This window comes from Pinus tabuliformis, chromosome 3_2, assembly GCF_031772625.1.
Source record: "Pinus tabuliformis cultivar Carrire ecotype Pingquan chromosome 3_2, CPIR1, whole genome shotgun sequence".
NCBI lineage: Eukaryota > Viridiplantae > Streptophyta > Pinopsida > Pinales > Pinaceae > Pinus > Pinus tabuliformis.
Window position 1 is genome coordinate 556,408,301 of NC_142302.1, and position 14,590 is coordinate 556,422,890.

The window sequence follows — 14,590 nt, forward strand, 5'->3', positions numbered from 1 at the left end:
TGTGATGTACTAGGGTATGGAACTTGTATTTAATCCAAAGAACCAAGCCCTCTATGCAGGGGTCCCAATAATCAAAAGCACCTAGGGTACTAGGGTATCGAACTTGTATTTAATTAAGAGCACTAAGGTCATTCGACCACGCAGGAGGAGACTCCCAATCAAGCACAAGACAAGAAATTAGAAACTTCTCATGGTTGATTTTGGATATTACTATTTTCATTATGTGATCATTCATGAGTAAATGTAATGTAAATTTAGAGACTTATAGTTTATGCATTGACATTGGACAATTTAATCATAATGTAATAAATTAGAATGTATCATGTATGTTTTGACTTTTGAGCATATATATATATCGCATTTCCCCATTTCCAAAATTTGGGGGGTCAAGTTTCGTACCCTTACCCGTTTCGGAAACTCATACTCATTTCCCTGTATCATGCAACTCAGTTTTAAAACCAAGCTTGAAGAACAGAAATCACATGATTTTGTTAGTGTCGAAGCACTTACAACAATTTTTTAACAAACATCAGCCAATGACAAAGAAGATTAAAGTAACAGCGTAAACTCAACAGCCATTGATTACTAAATATAAATCGCAAAAAACTTAAATTAGCCACCACAACTGTTGTCCGTTGTCCACTTCTCTAAGCAAATGACATCACAAAATAAATAAAAGGTTCTTAACGTTCAAAGTAATCTTGGAATTATCACATGAACTTAGGGAACCATCAATGATTGAATCGTGCAAATGCAAACAGAATATCCTGCATTCATACACAAAAGGACAATTTTCTTTTTATGCAAATAATCAGTTGTTGCAGCCATGCAGGCAGTGAAAATAATGAAACGTTTCTGCTTTCATGCACGTGATATCTTGTTCATGATAATATTTAACCAATCTTATATTAACATAAATGAAAAAGACTATAGATCTTCAATTCGAAACTAATAGGAAACTATTTACAGACAGACTATAGTTCTTTTTTGGAAATGATTTTTTTGGTAAAAGTCAGTAAGAGACCTCCACTGTACCTATTACAATCACAGTAGTATGCAGCACACTTTGCCTTGAAAAACATTCTGCCAAAGGCAATTATAACTAGTTGCCTCACCTCAGAGGGTTTCCTTTTACAGCTTCTTCAATCAATAGCAACGATCTCAAAGGATAAAATGAGAGCCAAAACAAAGAATGATATGCTAACGAAGGAAAGCGGAAAGAAAAAAGCCTAGCCAGTGGAAGTATATACCAATGTTAATAATTGTGATTTTGATGTGGCTAAGTTCAGATCTCAAACATAACTCCATCCTTATTGTCCCCCACGTCTTTAGCCACTCATATTAGTGACGGAAGCATCAATGTCATCGCTCCCCTGCTTAATTTTCGCCAACTCGATCTGGGTCTGCTCCAAAATCCGTCTCTTCTGCATCTCCAAATCCCTGTCAAATTCCCTCCTCATCTTCTCCAAATCCAACATCTGCCGTTTCTTACTATTTTCAATTCTCTCATAAATCTCCCCAAATCTATGAATGGAATCAGCCAAAATCCTGAACGAATCCTCGTCCTCCTTTCGCCGCTTCAACGTCCTCCCTTCATCATGCTCCTCCTCTTCCTCTTCGTCTTCGTCTTCCTCGTCCTCCTCCTCTTCTTCGCTGGGCGAATCCCCGGGGCCATCCCTAACCTCCTCAAACCTGGAGTTATTCAAACAAATCCTAGGTCTCAAGGGCACTTGAGAGACAAATTCCCCAGCATCCATGCCATAGGGCAGCCCAGTCTGCCAAGGAGAAGAATTGAGCAGTGCATCCATGTATTTGTAATAGACCCACTTGCTATCAGGGCTCCTTTGTCTCTCCTTCTTGTACTTCTTCTTCAATGTGTCCAACCTGTTTCTGCACTGTATATCGGTCTTGAAAACCTTTGAAGCAGCCGAAACGGTCTTTGCAACCTCAAACCACTGTTCCAGCTTCAAGCTCTTCTTGCCCGCCTGCAAATATTTCTCCCCCCATGTCTCCAGCAATATCCAAGTAGCAGCTTCCGACCAATCATCCCTGGAGCCCTTCGCTTCAGGCCTACCCAAATTATATTCCGGGTTGTTCTTGGGGAATAAATTTGGGGACGAGTTTCGAACTCCGAACCTGTCGACAGCTGGCTTGTCGGGTGTCTTCTGTATGTTCTTGCCTCGCGTGCCAGACTCCTGGGCTTCTGGATGGTTCTCTGACTCATCTGCTTCGTCGTCCCCGTAATTCCCCTCCTCTTCCTCTTCCTTCTCCTCTTCTTCCTCCTCGTCTTCTTCTTCGTCTTCAAACGCAGCGGTAGGTTCGTGGGGCGCCGGCCTCAATGGTAGCTTGGGGCGATGGAAGGGATTGCTGGTATGCGACTGGTGGTATTGCAGTGCATAAGCATTGGGCGGATAGCGGGCATCATCGTCTGTGTCATCCATGACGAATTTGAGTTGGATTGTTCATAAAATCTTCTTCATTTATGACTGGAAAATTCTAATCATCCATAAAGTACGGATGGTCAAAGCCAAATGGATGACCAGAGCTCAATGATAGCGAATGCGTTTTTTCAAAAGAGAGGAACCTACAACTAAAGTCATCGCTTCCAGGTGGTGGGTTCAAGCCTCTCCGCCACTAGTATATCTTTTCGCGGCCTTAAATGTGGCGAGATAATGTGAACAAATGAAACTCATGAAAGTGAAGTAATTAGTCCGATAGGTTTTCCTTTGAAAGGGACTTTCGTCGTCTTTTTGTTCCTCATGTTGACACGTGGCATCGGATTCCGAATGGCACAATCAGGGGTTTTGCAGTCTCGTGCTGACACGTGGTGTCAGAATAGAGCGGCACAGTTCTGCGAGAGAGTGGCGTCGTGTATGGATGGATATTCATGTTCTGCGAGGGAGTGGCGTCGTCGTCTTAACTTCGTGCAGTTATCTTCCGCAGCGTGCGTCGTCTTAACTTCGTGCAGTTATCTTCCGCAGCGTATGCATTCTTAAGCTGCAGTAGTCACTGTTCTGCGGTTTCCTTCTTGCATCAAACTACCGGCAGTGATCAATATCACAGAGTATACCACTGTTCAAACTGACAGAGGAGCCTGGTTTAACAATCTCACGAATGGGTCTCGGAGCTGGAAATCGTGAGCCGGAGCTGTTGTTTAGAAAACCTCAACACAACATCATTTCTTCCAGGTGAGGTCATCGTCTCTCTTTTCATCCACTTTCAGCGTGTATGCATATTCTGAAAAAATAACACAAGAAAATACTGTATGAGAACTTACATATAAGTCTGAATCTCTACAGCAAAACCATGGTCGTGAGAAGACCCTCTTCCAATCCCAGGCAACCTCTTCACTGCAAATTCCTCACCGCTCCGCATCGAACCCTTCTACACAACCCCTGCTCCTCCCTTTCCAATAATATTTTCCTCTTTCAAACACTCGAAGACATCTTCACAGGTGAAGCCCACCCTCTGGAATGCTGTTAGCTTCCGGAATCTTGAAGCATTGCTTTTCTTCAAGGCAAAAACCAGTGAGCATAATAGCAAACCTATGACCAGAACCAGCTTTACAGTGGAAGAAATCAAAGAACCCTTAACATGTGCATGCGGCGAATTGGGCTGAACTGTGCAAGTTCCCAGATACAGCCCACACAATCCAGGGTTCCCACTCTGGTACTAGCGATGTTAACAGTTTTGGTGTTATCCCTTATAAACACTTTCAACTTTGTGGCTGCTAAGTGATGCCCTTAATTGCTGGTATATATGAGATAGGATTTTGGCATATATCAATAATCTGTTGTCTCCCTTTTCTTTTTATTATTTGAAAAATGGCGTTCCAGGGAATTCTATTTAAGGCTTCGATTCAGAAATGTTTTACCATATCTTCTAACACAATGTGAACTCATTTAGAGTCTCTATTCTCCATATTGCTTTTGTTGCAAACTGTAAGTGATTTTTTTGGATTCATTTATTTCTATTTTGAGCTACTCAGAAATTTCATGGCCTATTTTCTAATCCAGAAAATTTGTATCCTCGTGTTTCTGTCATTTTAGGTCATGTCGTCTTTCATGTATCTGTGTCTGGCTTTAGCTGCTTTATTTTGCTTTTGAAGTTTTTAAAATTTGTTTTCGAGACTTCCTTGGGAATTTCTGTTTTGGATATTTGAAGTTATGCCTTATTTTTTTTCTTTATTGTAAATAAGCAGTGGGAATTCTATTCATCCTTCAAAACAACAAAATTACAGTCAGTCATTTTCAGCTGGTCTGCCTGATTAGAAATCCACAGAAGTCAATCTCTGCATAATTACTTGTAAAAATGCAACCCAACATTACTTCAGCCATGGTTTCCATTTCTGTGGTTATTGTAACATCTTCTTTTTCTTCCACAGCAATACATTACATTGATGAAATAGGAATTTCAAGTTTTGTAAATTAATGAAATCAATTAATTCACAGAACCTTGTGATTAACCGTGTAATGTGTATACTAAATTATTTGTCGTTACTAACTGGTCCGGCATCTATTTGTTTCTTGAACAGACATGTCATGCTTTCAAGGGTTGTTCTTCTTCCCTGAGGCTGCTTCGTTATTCTTTCACAATTTCTGTATCTATCATACTGATGCACCTGGACATGAGGTTCGTATTGGTACTTTATTTGTTTTTCAGGTCAACGAATGTACTTTTTTCTCTGTTTATGGTTGCAGTCTATCCAAATGTATGATGTTTTTCTGATATTTGAACTAGATTTAGTAATTGCACTCTTAAAAGGCAATGGTATGCTCACATCATGTTATTTTTCTACCTTGTTTTAAGAGTTCTTGCAGTTAGGAGCTGCTGCAATTTCGTCTGATATTGCTATACCTACTGTGGACGATCTTGCGGAGCAAGTTGCTGAAGTGCTTGATTACTTTGGGTAATCTTGGAATTCAGCCATATCTATTTTATTCCATGTATTTGTATCAGTAAGTTATAGCAAAATTGTGTTGTTTTGTTTTTCTAATTGTTTTGTCTTGACAGCCTTGGAGGAGTTATATGCATGGGTGTGACTACAGGGGCCTACATTCTCACTCTTTTTGTGGTGAGTGAAACCCTTGAAACTAACTTGTCTCTAGCTCATGCTTTTATTTATGGACTATGCAATTGGGCTATATCGACTGCCATTTCTTTAATTTTTTATTCCCTTGTTGTTTCTTCTTATGCTTTCTATCTGTTAGTGGTTTGAGGTCACTTACGTTTTGTGTGGTTCCTGATTCCCTATAATGCAGTTGAAATACAGAGAACGAGTTCTTGGTCTCATTCTCATCTCTCCTCTTTGTCAAGCACCTTCTTGGACTGAGTGGTTCTATAACAAGGTTTGCTTCCTACAAATCTTTTATTTTGTGCAGATTCTACTGTACTGGATTCTGTTTTCGAATGTTTGTTCTAATAGATATTAGCCTCATGCTGATCGTGTTTTTGCAGGTGATGATGAATTTGCTTTACTTTTATGGCATGTGTGGAATTGTCAAAGAAAGTTTACTTCAACGGTATTTTAGCCAGGTAATTTAAATAATCCACTGCTTTTGTTTCTTTTTCCATGGGGTTTCCAACCCTGTTTTCATTCTGATTATTCTGTTTACACTGTTGGAACCATTGTGGGTATGGCAGGAAGTGCGCTGCAATATACAAGGCTTGGAGTCTGATATTGTGCAGGCTTGCAGAAGGGTAAGCATCCTTTGCACTGAAATATGTACTTTATGGAATTGGGGTTCAAGGTCTCTGACGGTGTGGATTTCATCTTATTTACCCTTTGTTGTGGAATACTTTCTAAATTCCGATGGTGTTGTGTACACAGCTGCTGGATGAGAGGCAGAGCAGTAATGTTATGCGCTTTATGCAAGTGATGAGTCGGTAAGTTTCAAATTTGTGAAATAATTTCTTATGTTTTGAGAAGCAGTTTTAGGTTTGAAATTCCTGATCGAATTCCCATTAGAGATTTCTCCATATTCTACCAACTTCCTGTAGAAGAGGCTTGAGAATTTTCTGTCAATTCATTGATGGTTTGCCTTCAGTGAAGTCTAGGTGTCCCTGTGAATAACGTGTGTTTTGTTTTTTCATTTCTCATCTAAGAAAACTGATACTTTTTTGCCTTAGAAGAAAATCGTCTACTTTTTCATATTGAAAATAAAAAAATATACATTACTTATATTTCACCTGAAGTTTATAACAAAACAACATCATATAAGCTGTCCATTTGACTGAATAAGACTAGTAAAAGATATGTCTCCAAGGTAGCACCTTCCATCAAAAAGTTGATACCATGAGCTCCCTTGCCCATCACACCTCTTTTTTGATAGACAATCTGTAACTTGGTTCTAATCCCTCATCGCAAACTGGGAGGAGCAAGACTGAAAGTGAGTCTCGAGGCCCAAAACTTACTAAAACACGTCCTACAAACCTAGTCTTCCATGCTCCATTTTGCTCTCAAGGCTCATATGACTAAATTTGAATCGCCAAATATCTAAAGGCTCCTTGTATCCATCTCCAAAACCGAAGACATAAGAATTAATGGTGCCTTCGGTTTAACATCATTTTTAGAGCTTCTACCAACCCAAATTGTGATTCAAAGATGGGGAGTGTTCCTCCAGTCCCAAGTAAGATACCTTTACAAGCATGTAGGGCAACGGCATGAGATCAAGATTCTGCATTCAACGTATTACAATCTTTTTAAAGGATTACTATATTGTTTTATTTCCTTTTCTTGCATCCTAATATTTTACTCTAACAATTATGGTAGGATACCAAAGGGGAATAAATTACATGTGTTCCATTAGTTACCATGTTGTGCTGGAGGGGAAGGATGGTATTATACCTAACCTAGAGTGTCATGTTCTGAATAATTCAATGGTGTCTGCTACTGGTAAAATGCAATGTGAGATCAGATATTACTTAGTGAAGGTTAACACAAGAGAGATAAAACAAAGTGGTGGTTTGTTACTCGTTTCAATTTGTGTGAAATGATGATAAGCAATGTATGCATCTCCAATTGCTTTTCGGAAATGGGGGAGATATTGACATGGGGCTGCATCTAGATTAATGTTGCCTGCAGGAGATATGATCTGACAGAAGGGTTGAAGAAATTGCAGTGTAGGACACTCATATTTGTAGGAGAAAACTCTCCATTTCATTCAGAAGCTCTTCACATGTGTGCCAAAATGGACAAAAAATTCAATGCAATTGTTGAGGTGATAACATTTCACTTTCTCAAAGTTGATCTTTAAGATACTAAAACTTTCCTGTAGAGGCAAACTAACATCAACATGGCTGACATAATTGTTATTAATGCGTGACAGGTCCAAGCTTGTGGATCACTTGTGACAGAGGAACAACCCCATGCAATGTTAATCCCAATTGAATACTTTCTGATGGGATATGGCTTTTACAGGCCTCCTCCCCAGTTATTTTGCAGCTATGGGACTAGCCCCAGTCCAACCAGTCCTTTAAGTCCGTCTTGCATCTCAGCTGAATTGCTGTCTCCTGAAAGTTTAGGTCTGAAGTTAAAACCGATCAAAACACGTGTTGCAGCTATGGATGATTAAGGTGGACACTTCTTGCCGTAGCAACAAAGGCCAACATTACCTGCATGGTTTCCAGTTGTGTCATGCACACTTCCTAACAAATCCAACAGCTTTTCTTTGGAATCTGCAGAATCAGACCAGATGCTTTCAATTGGGACAATATGCGTTTGCTCTCCTGGATTTGCTTTACCAGAAACAGTGACTCGTGATCCTTATTCAATCACCACACTCTCCTAGGAGATCAAAAGCACTAATATTCATGCTTCTAAGTTCTAACACAAGATAAAATAAAACTGACATCTCCTACAATATGAGCCAACTTCAAGGTTCATCTTTGTTGAAGTGGGTTTTGGAAGCGAATCCAAATGCCCTTAATGTATGTAGGATATTATTAAGAAAACCTTGGTACTATTTGCCTTGTAGACATGTAAAGGACAGACTCAGTATTGCATTTCTAAATTTGCACCCTCTGTTCTATTTAGGTTTGAAGCTATTTTGCGTAGACACTGCCTTCTTAAATGAAATTCAAGGAGGAGCACTCTCACACATGTAGTGGCAATTTAACTAAGTACCTTGAAACATTTTGCATGTAATGCTCTGTATCGGTGAGGGTATGTTTTCACTTGTGCAATAAGTAATGTGTGGAGCTGATTTGGAGGACTCTGTGTCTCACTAGGACCAACAAAACAATACCCATGGTGCCTTGACTGCCAATGTATATGCCTGCAGCCATGCTATAACTTTTACTTTGACATCGAGTTGATGTAATTCCATGTTTATTAGGCACCGATATGTTCTCACCATGGCTTGGGAGGTCTGTACTAGCTGCTTAAATTTTTTTGAAATTTGTTCAGAGGCATATTTTTCTGTTTTTCCAGGACACAATTGGGGCTAGAATTTGGGCACCTAATAAATATGATGTATATGCTTTTGAAACCTAAAAGTCTCCAAATCAAAAGCCTACAAGCATGAGTAAGATATATATTCATAATCCTTTCTGATACATTTTTTATTTTCACAGCTTCAACTGAGTAAATTATTAACCAAGTTGACCTGTATGACATTTTCTTTTCAGTCCACTAATGCCTTTACTGCTCTGCAATTTATGCCATACGAAGCTTCTTGGCAGTGTTATCAGACTCTTCGCAGTCCAAGTGGAGTCGGGAGTTTGACTATGTTTTAAGAGGAAACAGAGTCTAATCAGCAGAATCTGAATCAATCCCGATACTCCACCAACTATCCATTACTAGGACCCTACATCCACTAGAAAAACATCAACTCAAGAAGATGAACAAACTTCCCTGCAACCTATCACTGATCTTCTTAACATTGAAATACATGTCAACATGTAAAATTCCCATATCTCCTCTAAATGCCTCGGCCTTCTCCTTTCCATACTCAAACCTTAAAGCATAGATAATAAGACATAACCACTGCTTGTTTTTGTTTCTGAAGTCCATTAGGTGTTCCCACGTTCAGCGTTGCTATGCAAATAGACTCTAGATTCACTAAAGAGTTTAGGTACAACAAGTGAGATGACGAGATGGGATTTGTACTCAGTTCAAATCTAATTTCATTAAATAATTTAGGGACTGTAAATAGGGTGATGGGACTTATATTAATTTACAAATTAAGGTTTTTCAATGGCCATGCTCTAGAGTAAACTTGTAACCCATGTATGGAATCTAGACAGTGGATTGAATGCAGTGAACATAAACAAATAACCTGGTTCTGGACAGTCTGATCTGGCTCTACACAGTGTATAAAATGCATTGAACACAAACTATTAACCTGAAATAACCTGCTTTGATGTCTATGCTCATCATGATAGTGCAAGGATGCATAGATATATATGTTAAACATGGTAATTCAAGGATGCACATCTTGAATTAGTTGGTTGAACTGTGCTTTAACTGTAAACCTAGATGAATCTATTTCGGTATGAACTAAATCCATATTCAATCGACCCTCAAACTAATTCTGTATAAACTTTACTTGAGATTGTTGAACCTGCCATATGACATTCATGTGCATAGTAAACCATCAATAGAACTGGATAACAAGGTTTGATATTTTTTCAAGGATTTATACTCACTGCACACTACTTTTATTTACATATCATTGAATGACTGCCATGGTTTCCATTTCTGTGGTTATTGTAACATCTTCTTTTTCTTCCACAACAATACATTACATTGATGAAATAGGAATTTCAAGTTTTGTAAATTAATGAAATCAATTGATTGACAGAACCTTGTGATTAACCGTGTAATGTGTATACTAAATTATTTGTCGTTACTAACTGGTCCGGCATCTATTTGTTTCTTGAACAGACATGTCATGCTTTCAAGGGTTGTTCTTCTTCCCTGAGGCTGCTTCGTTATTCTTTCACAATTTCTGTATCTATCATATTGATGCACCTGGACATGAGGTTCGTATTGGTACTTTATTTGTTTTTCAGGTCAACGAATGTACTTTTTTCTCTGTTTATGGTTGCAGTCTATCCAAATGTATGATGTTTTTCTGATATTTGAACTAGATTTAGTAATTGCACTCTTAAAAGGCAATGGTATGCTCACATCATGTTATTTTTCTGCCTTGTTTTAAGAGTTCTTGCAGTTAGGAGCTGCTGCAATTTCGTCTGATATTGCTATACCTACTGTGGACGATCTTGCGGAGCAGGTTGCTGAAGTGCTTGATTACTTTGGGTAATCTTGGAATTCAGCCATATCTATTTTATTCCATGTATTTGTATCAGTAAGTTATAGCAAAATTGTGTTGTTTTGTTTTTCTAATTGTTTTGTCTTGACAGTCTTGGAGGAGTTATATGCATGGGTGTGACTGCAGGGGCCTACATTCTCACTCTTTTTGCGGTGAGTGAAACCCTTGAAGCTAACTTGTCTCTAGCTCATGCTTTTATTTATGGACTATGCAATTGGGCTATATCGACTGCCATTTCTTTAATTTTTTATTCCCTTGCTGTTTCTTCTTATGCTTTCTATCTGTTAGTGGTTTGAGGTCACTTACGTTTTGTGTGGTTCCTGATTCCCTATAATGCAGTTGAAATACAGAGAACGAGTTCTTGGTCTCATTCTCATCTCTCCTCTTTGTCAAGCACCTTCTTGGACTGAGTGGTTCTATAACAAGGTTTGCTTCGTACAAATATTTTATTTTGTGCAGATTCTACTGTACTGGATTCTGTTTTCGAATGTTTGTTCTAATAGATATTAGCCTCATGCTGATCGTGTTTTTGCAGGTGATGATGAATTTGCTTTACTTTTATGGCATGTGTGGAATTGTCAAAGAAAGTTTACTTCAACGGTATTTTAGCCAGGTAATTTAAATAATCCACTGCTTTTGTTTCTTTTTCCATGGGGTTTCCAACCCTGTTTTCATTCTGATTATTCTATTTACACTATTGGAACCATTGTGGGTATGGCAGGAAGTGCGCTGCAATATACAAGGCTTGGAGTCTGATATTGTGCAGGCTTGCAGAAGGGTAAGCATCCTTTGCACTGAAATATGTACTTTATGGAATTGGGGTTCAAGGTCTCTGACGGTGTGGATTTCATCTTATTTACCCTTTGTTGTGGAATAATTTCTAAATTCCGATGGTGTTGTGTACACAGCTACTGGATGAGAAGCAGAGCAGTAATGTTATGCGCTTTATGCAAGTGATGAGTCGGTAAGTTTCAAATTTGTGAAATAATTTCTTATGTTTTGAGAAGCAGTTTTAGGTTTGAAATTCCTGATCGAATTCCCATTAGAGATTTCTCCATATTCTACCAACTTCCTGTAGAAGAGGCTTGAGAATTTTCTGTCAATTCATTGATGGTTTGCCTTCAGTGAAGTCTAGGTGTCCCTGTGAATAACGTGTGTTTTGTTTTTTCATTTCTCTTCTAAGAAAACTGATACTTTTTTTGCCTTAGAAGAAAATCATCTACTTTTTCATATTGAAAATAAAAAAATATACATTACTTATATTTCACCTGAAGTTTATAACAAAACAACATCATATAAGCTGTCCATTTGACTGAATAAGACTAGTAAAAGATATGTCTCCAAGGTAGCACCTTCCATCAAAAAGTTGATACCATGAGCTCCCTTGCCCATCACACCTCTTTTTTGATAGACAATCTGCAACTTGGTTCTAATCCCTCATCGCAAACTGGGAGGAGCAAGACTGAAAGTGAGTCTCGAGGCCCAAAACTTACTGAAACACGTCCTACAAACCTAGTCTTCCATGCTCCATTTTGCCCTCAAGGCTCATATGACTAAATTTGAATCGCCAAATATCTAAAGGCTCCTTGTATCCATCTCCAAAACCGAAGACATAAGAATTAATGGTGCCTTCGGTTTAACATCATTTTTAGAGCTTCTACCAACCCAAATTGTGATTCAAAGATGGGGAGTGTTCCTCCAGTCCCAAGTAAGATACCTTTACAAGCATGTAGGGCAACGGCATGAGATCAAGCTTCTGCATTCAACGTATTACATTCTTTTTAAAGGATTACTATATTGTTTTATTTCCTTTTCTTGCATCCTAATCTTTTACTCTAACAATTATGGTAGGATACCAAAGGGGAATAAATTACATGTGTTCCATTAGTTACCCTGTTGTGCTGGAGGGGAAGGATGGTATTATACCTAACCTAGAGTGTCATGTTCTGAATAATTCAATGGTGTCTGCTACTGGTAAAATGCAATGTGAGATCAGATATTACTTAGTGAAGGTTAACACAAGAGAGATAAAACAAAGTGGTGGTTTGTTACTCGTTTCAATTTGTGTGAAATGATGATAAGCAATGTATGCATCTCCAATTGCTTTTCGGAAATGGGGGAGATTTTGACACGGGGCTGCATCTGGATTAATGTTGCCTGCAGGAGATATGATCTGACAGAAGGGTTGAAGAAATTGCAGTGTAGGACACTCATATTTGTAGGAGAAAACTCTCCATTTCATTCAGAAGCTCTTCACATGTGTGCCAAAATGGACAAAAAATTCAATGCATTGGTTGAGGTGATAACATTTCACTTTCTCAAAGTTGATCTTTAAGATACTAAAACTTTCCTGTAGAGGCAAACTGACATCAACATGGCTGACATAATTGTTATTAATGCATGACAGGTCCAAGCTTGTGGATCACTTGTGACAGAGGAACAACCCCATGCAATGTTAATCCCAATTGAATACTTTCTGATGGGATATGGCTTTTACAGGTCTCCTCCCCAGTTATTTTGCAGCTATGGGACTAGCCCCAGTCCAACCAGTCCTTTAAGTCCGTCTTGCACCTCAGTTGAATTGTTGTCTCCTGAAAGTTTAGGTTTGAAGTTAAAACCGATCAAAACACGTGTTGCAGCTATGGATGATTAAGGTGGACACTTCTTGCCGTAGCAACAAAGGCCAACATTACCTGCATGGTTTCCAGTTGTGTCATGCACACTTCCTAACAAATCCAACAGCTTTTCTTTGGAATCTGCAGAATCAGACCAGATGCTTTCAATTGGGACAATATGCGTTTGCTCTCCTGGATTTGCTTTACCAGAAACAGTGACTCGTGATCCTTATTCAATCACCACACTCTCCTAGGAGATCAAAAGCACTAATATTCATGCTTCTAAGTTCTAACACAAGATAAAATAAAACTGACATCTCCTACAATATGAGCCAACTTCAAGGTTCATCTTTGTTGAAGTGGGTTTTGGAAGCGAATCCAAATGCCCTTAATGTATGTAGGATATTATTAAGAAAACCTTGGTACTATTTGCCTTGCAGACATGTAAAGGACAAACTCAGTATTGCATTTCTAAATTTGCACCTTCTGTTCTATTTAGGTTTGAAGCTATTTTGCGTAGACACTGCCTTCTTAAATGAAATTCAAGGAGGAGCACTCTCACACATGTAGTGGCAATTTAACTAAGTACCTTGAAACATTTTGCATGTAATGCTCTGTATCGGTGAGGGTATGTTTTCACTTGTGCAATAAGTAATGTGTGGAGCTGATTTGGAGGACTCTGTGTCTCACTAGGACCAACAAAACAATACCCATGGTGCCTTGACTGCCAATGTATATGCCTGCAGCCATGCTATAACTTTTACTTTGACATCGAGTTGATGTAATTCCATGTTTATTAGGCATCGATATGTTCTCACCATGGCTTGGGAGGTCTGTACTAGCTGCTTAAATTTTTTTGAAATTTGTTCAGAGGCATATTTTTCTGTTTTTCCAGGACACAATTGGGGCTAGAATTTGGGCACCTAATAAATATGATGTATATGCTTTTGAAACCTAAAAGTCTCCAAATCAAAAGCCTACAAGCATGAGTAAGATATATATTCATAATCCTTTCTGATACATTTTTTATTTTCACTTTTTTATTTTCACAGCTTCAACTGAGTAAATTATTAACCAAGTTGACCTGTATGACATTTTCTTTTCAGTCCACTAATGCCTTTACTGCTCTGCAATTTATGCCATACGAAGCTTCTTGGCAGTGTTATCAGACTCTTCGCAGTCCAAGTGGAGTCGGGAGTTTGACTATGTTTAAAGAGGAAACAGAGTCTAATCAGCAGAATCTGAATCAATCCCGATACTCCACCAACTATCCATTACTAGGACCCTACATCCACTAGAAAAACATCAACTCAAGAAGATGAACAAACTTCCCTGCAACCTATCACTAATCTTCTTGACATTGAAATACATGTCAACATGTAAACTTCCCATATCTCCTCTAAATGCCTTGGCCTTCTCCTTTCCATACTTAGACCTTAAAGCATAGATAATAAGACATAACCACTGCTTGTTTTTGTTTCTGAAGTCCATTAGGTGTTCCCACGTCGAGTGTTGCTATGCAAATAGACTCTAGATTCACTAAAGAGTTTAGGTACAACAAGTGAGATGACGAGATGGGATTTGTACTCAGTTCAAATCTATTTTCATTAAATAATTTAGGGACTGTAAATAGGGTGATGGGACTTATATTAATTTACAAATTAAGGTTTTTCAATGGCCATGCTCTAGAGTAAACTTGTA

At 38.5% G+C, this 14,590-nt stretch overlaps 3 protein-coding genes across 3 annotated transcripts; 2 read left to right on the forward strand and 1 right to left on the reverse strand.

Annotated features, from left to right (window-relative positions):
* Window positions 1–889: 889 nt before the first annotated feature.
* On the reverse strand, window positions 890–2,569 carry LOC149181733 (trihelix transcription factor ENAP1-like). The gene has a single exon (XM_089416682.1). The coding sequence runs from the start codon at window positions 2,439–2,441 to the stop codon at window positions 1,329–1,331; it is 1,113 nt and encodes a 370-aa protein (XP_089272808.1). The 5' UTR covers window positions 2,442–2,569; the 3' UTR covers window positions 890–1,328.
* Window positions 2,570–4,536: 1,967 nt separating this feature from the next.
* On the forward strand, window positions 4,537–7,830 carry LOC149181734 (protein NDL1-like). The gene is made up of 9 exons (XM_089418382.1): window positions 4,537–4,632; window positions 4,821–4,909; window positions 5,014–5,074; window positions 5,262–5,348; window positions 5,458–5,535; window positions 5,644–5,700; window positions 5,831–5,886; window positions 7,085–7,220; window positions 7,329–7,830. The coding sequence occupies exons 1-9, from the start codon at window positions 4,537–4,539 to the stop codon at window positions 7,572–7,574; spliced, it is 906 nt and encodes a 301-aa protein (XP_089274508.1). The 3' UTR covers window positions 7,575–7,830.
* Window positions 7,831–9,792: 1,962 nt separating this feature from the next.
* On the forward strand, window positions 9,793–13,295 carry LOC149181735 (protein NDL1-like). Its single transcript, XM_089418383.1, has 9 exons — window positions 9,793–9,984; window positions 10,173–10,261; window positions 10,366–10,426; window positions 10,614–10,700; window positions 10,810–10,887; window positions 10,996–11,052; window positions 11,183–11,238; window positions 12,438–12,573; window positions 12,682–13,295. Exons 1-9 carry the CDS (start codon window positions 9,889–9,891, stop codon window positions 12,925–12,927), a joined length of 906 nt encoding a protein of 301 aa, XP_089274509.1. The 5' UTR covers window positions 9,793–9,888; the 3' UTR covers window positions 12,928–13,295.
* Window positions 13,296–14,590: the final 1,295 nt, after the last annotated feature.

Coding starts and splice junctions, on each gene's coding strand:
- LOC149181735 (XM_089418383.1), top strand. CDS start 9,889: ATGTCATGCTTTCAAGGGTTGTTCTTCTTCCCTGAGGCTGCTTCGTTA. Junction 11,053..11,182: donor TTGTGCAGGCTTGCAGAAGG/GTAAGCATCCTT, acceptor TTGTGTACACAG/CTACTGGATGAGAAGCAGAG. Junction 11,239..12,437: donor TTTATGCAAGTGATGAGTCG/GTAAGTTTCAAA, acceptor TGTTGCCTGCAG/GAGATATGATCTGACAGAAG.
- LOC149181733 (XM_089416682.1), bottom strand. CDS start 2,441: ATGGATGACACAGACGATGATGCCCGCTATCCGCCCAATGCTTATGCA.
- LOC149181734 (XM_089418382.1), top strand. CDS start 4,537: ATGTCATGCTTTCAAGGGTTGTTCTTCTTCCCTGAGGCTGCTTCGTTA. Junction 5,701..5,830: donor TTGTGCAGGCTTGCAGAAGG/GTAAGCATCCTT, acceptor TTGTGTACACAG/CTGCTGGATGAGAGGCAGAG. Junction 7,221..7,328: donor AATTCAATGCAATTGTTGAG/GTGATAACATTT, acceptor AATGCGTGACAG/GTCCAAGCTTGTGGATCACT.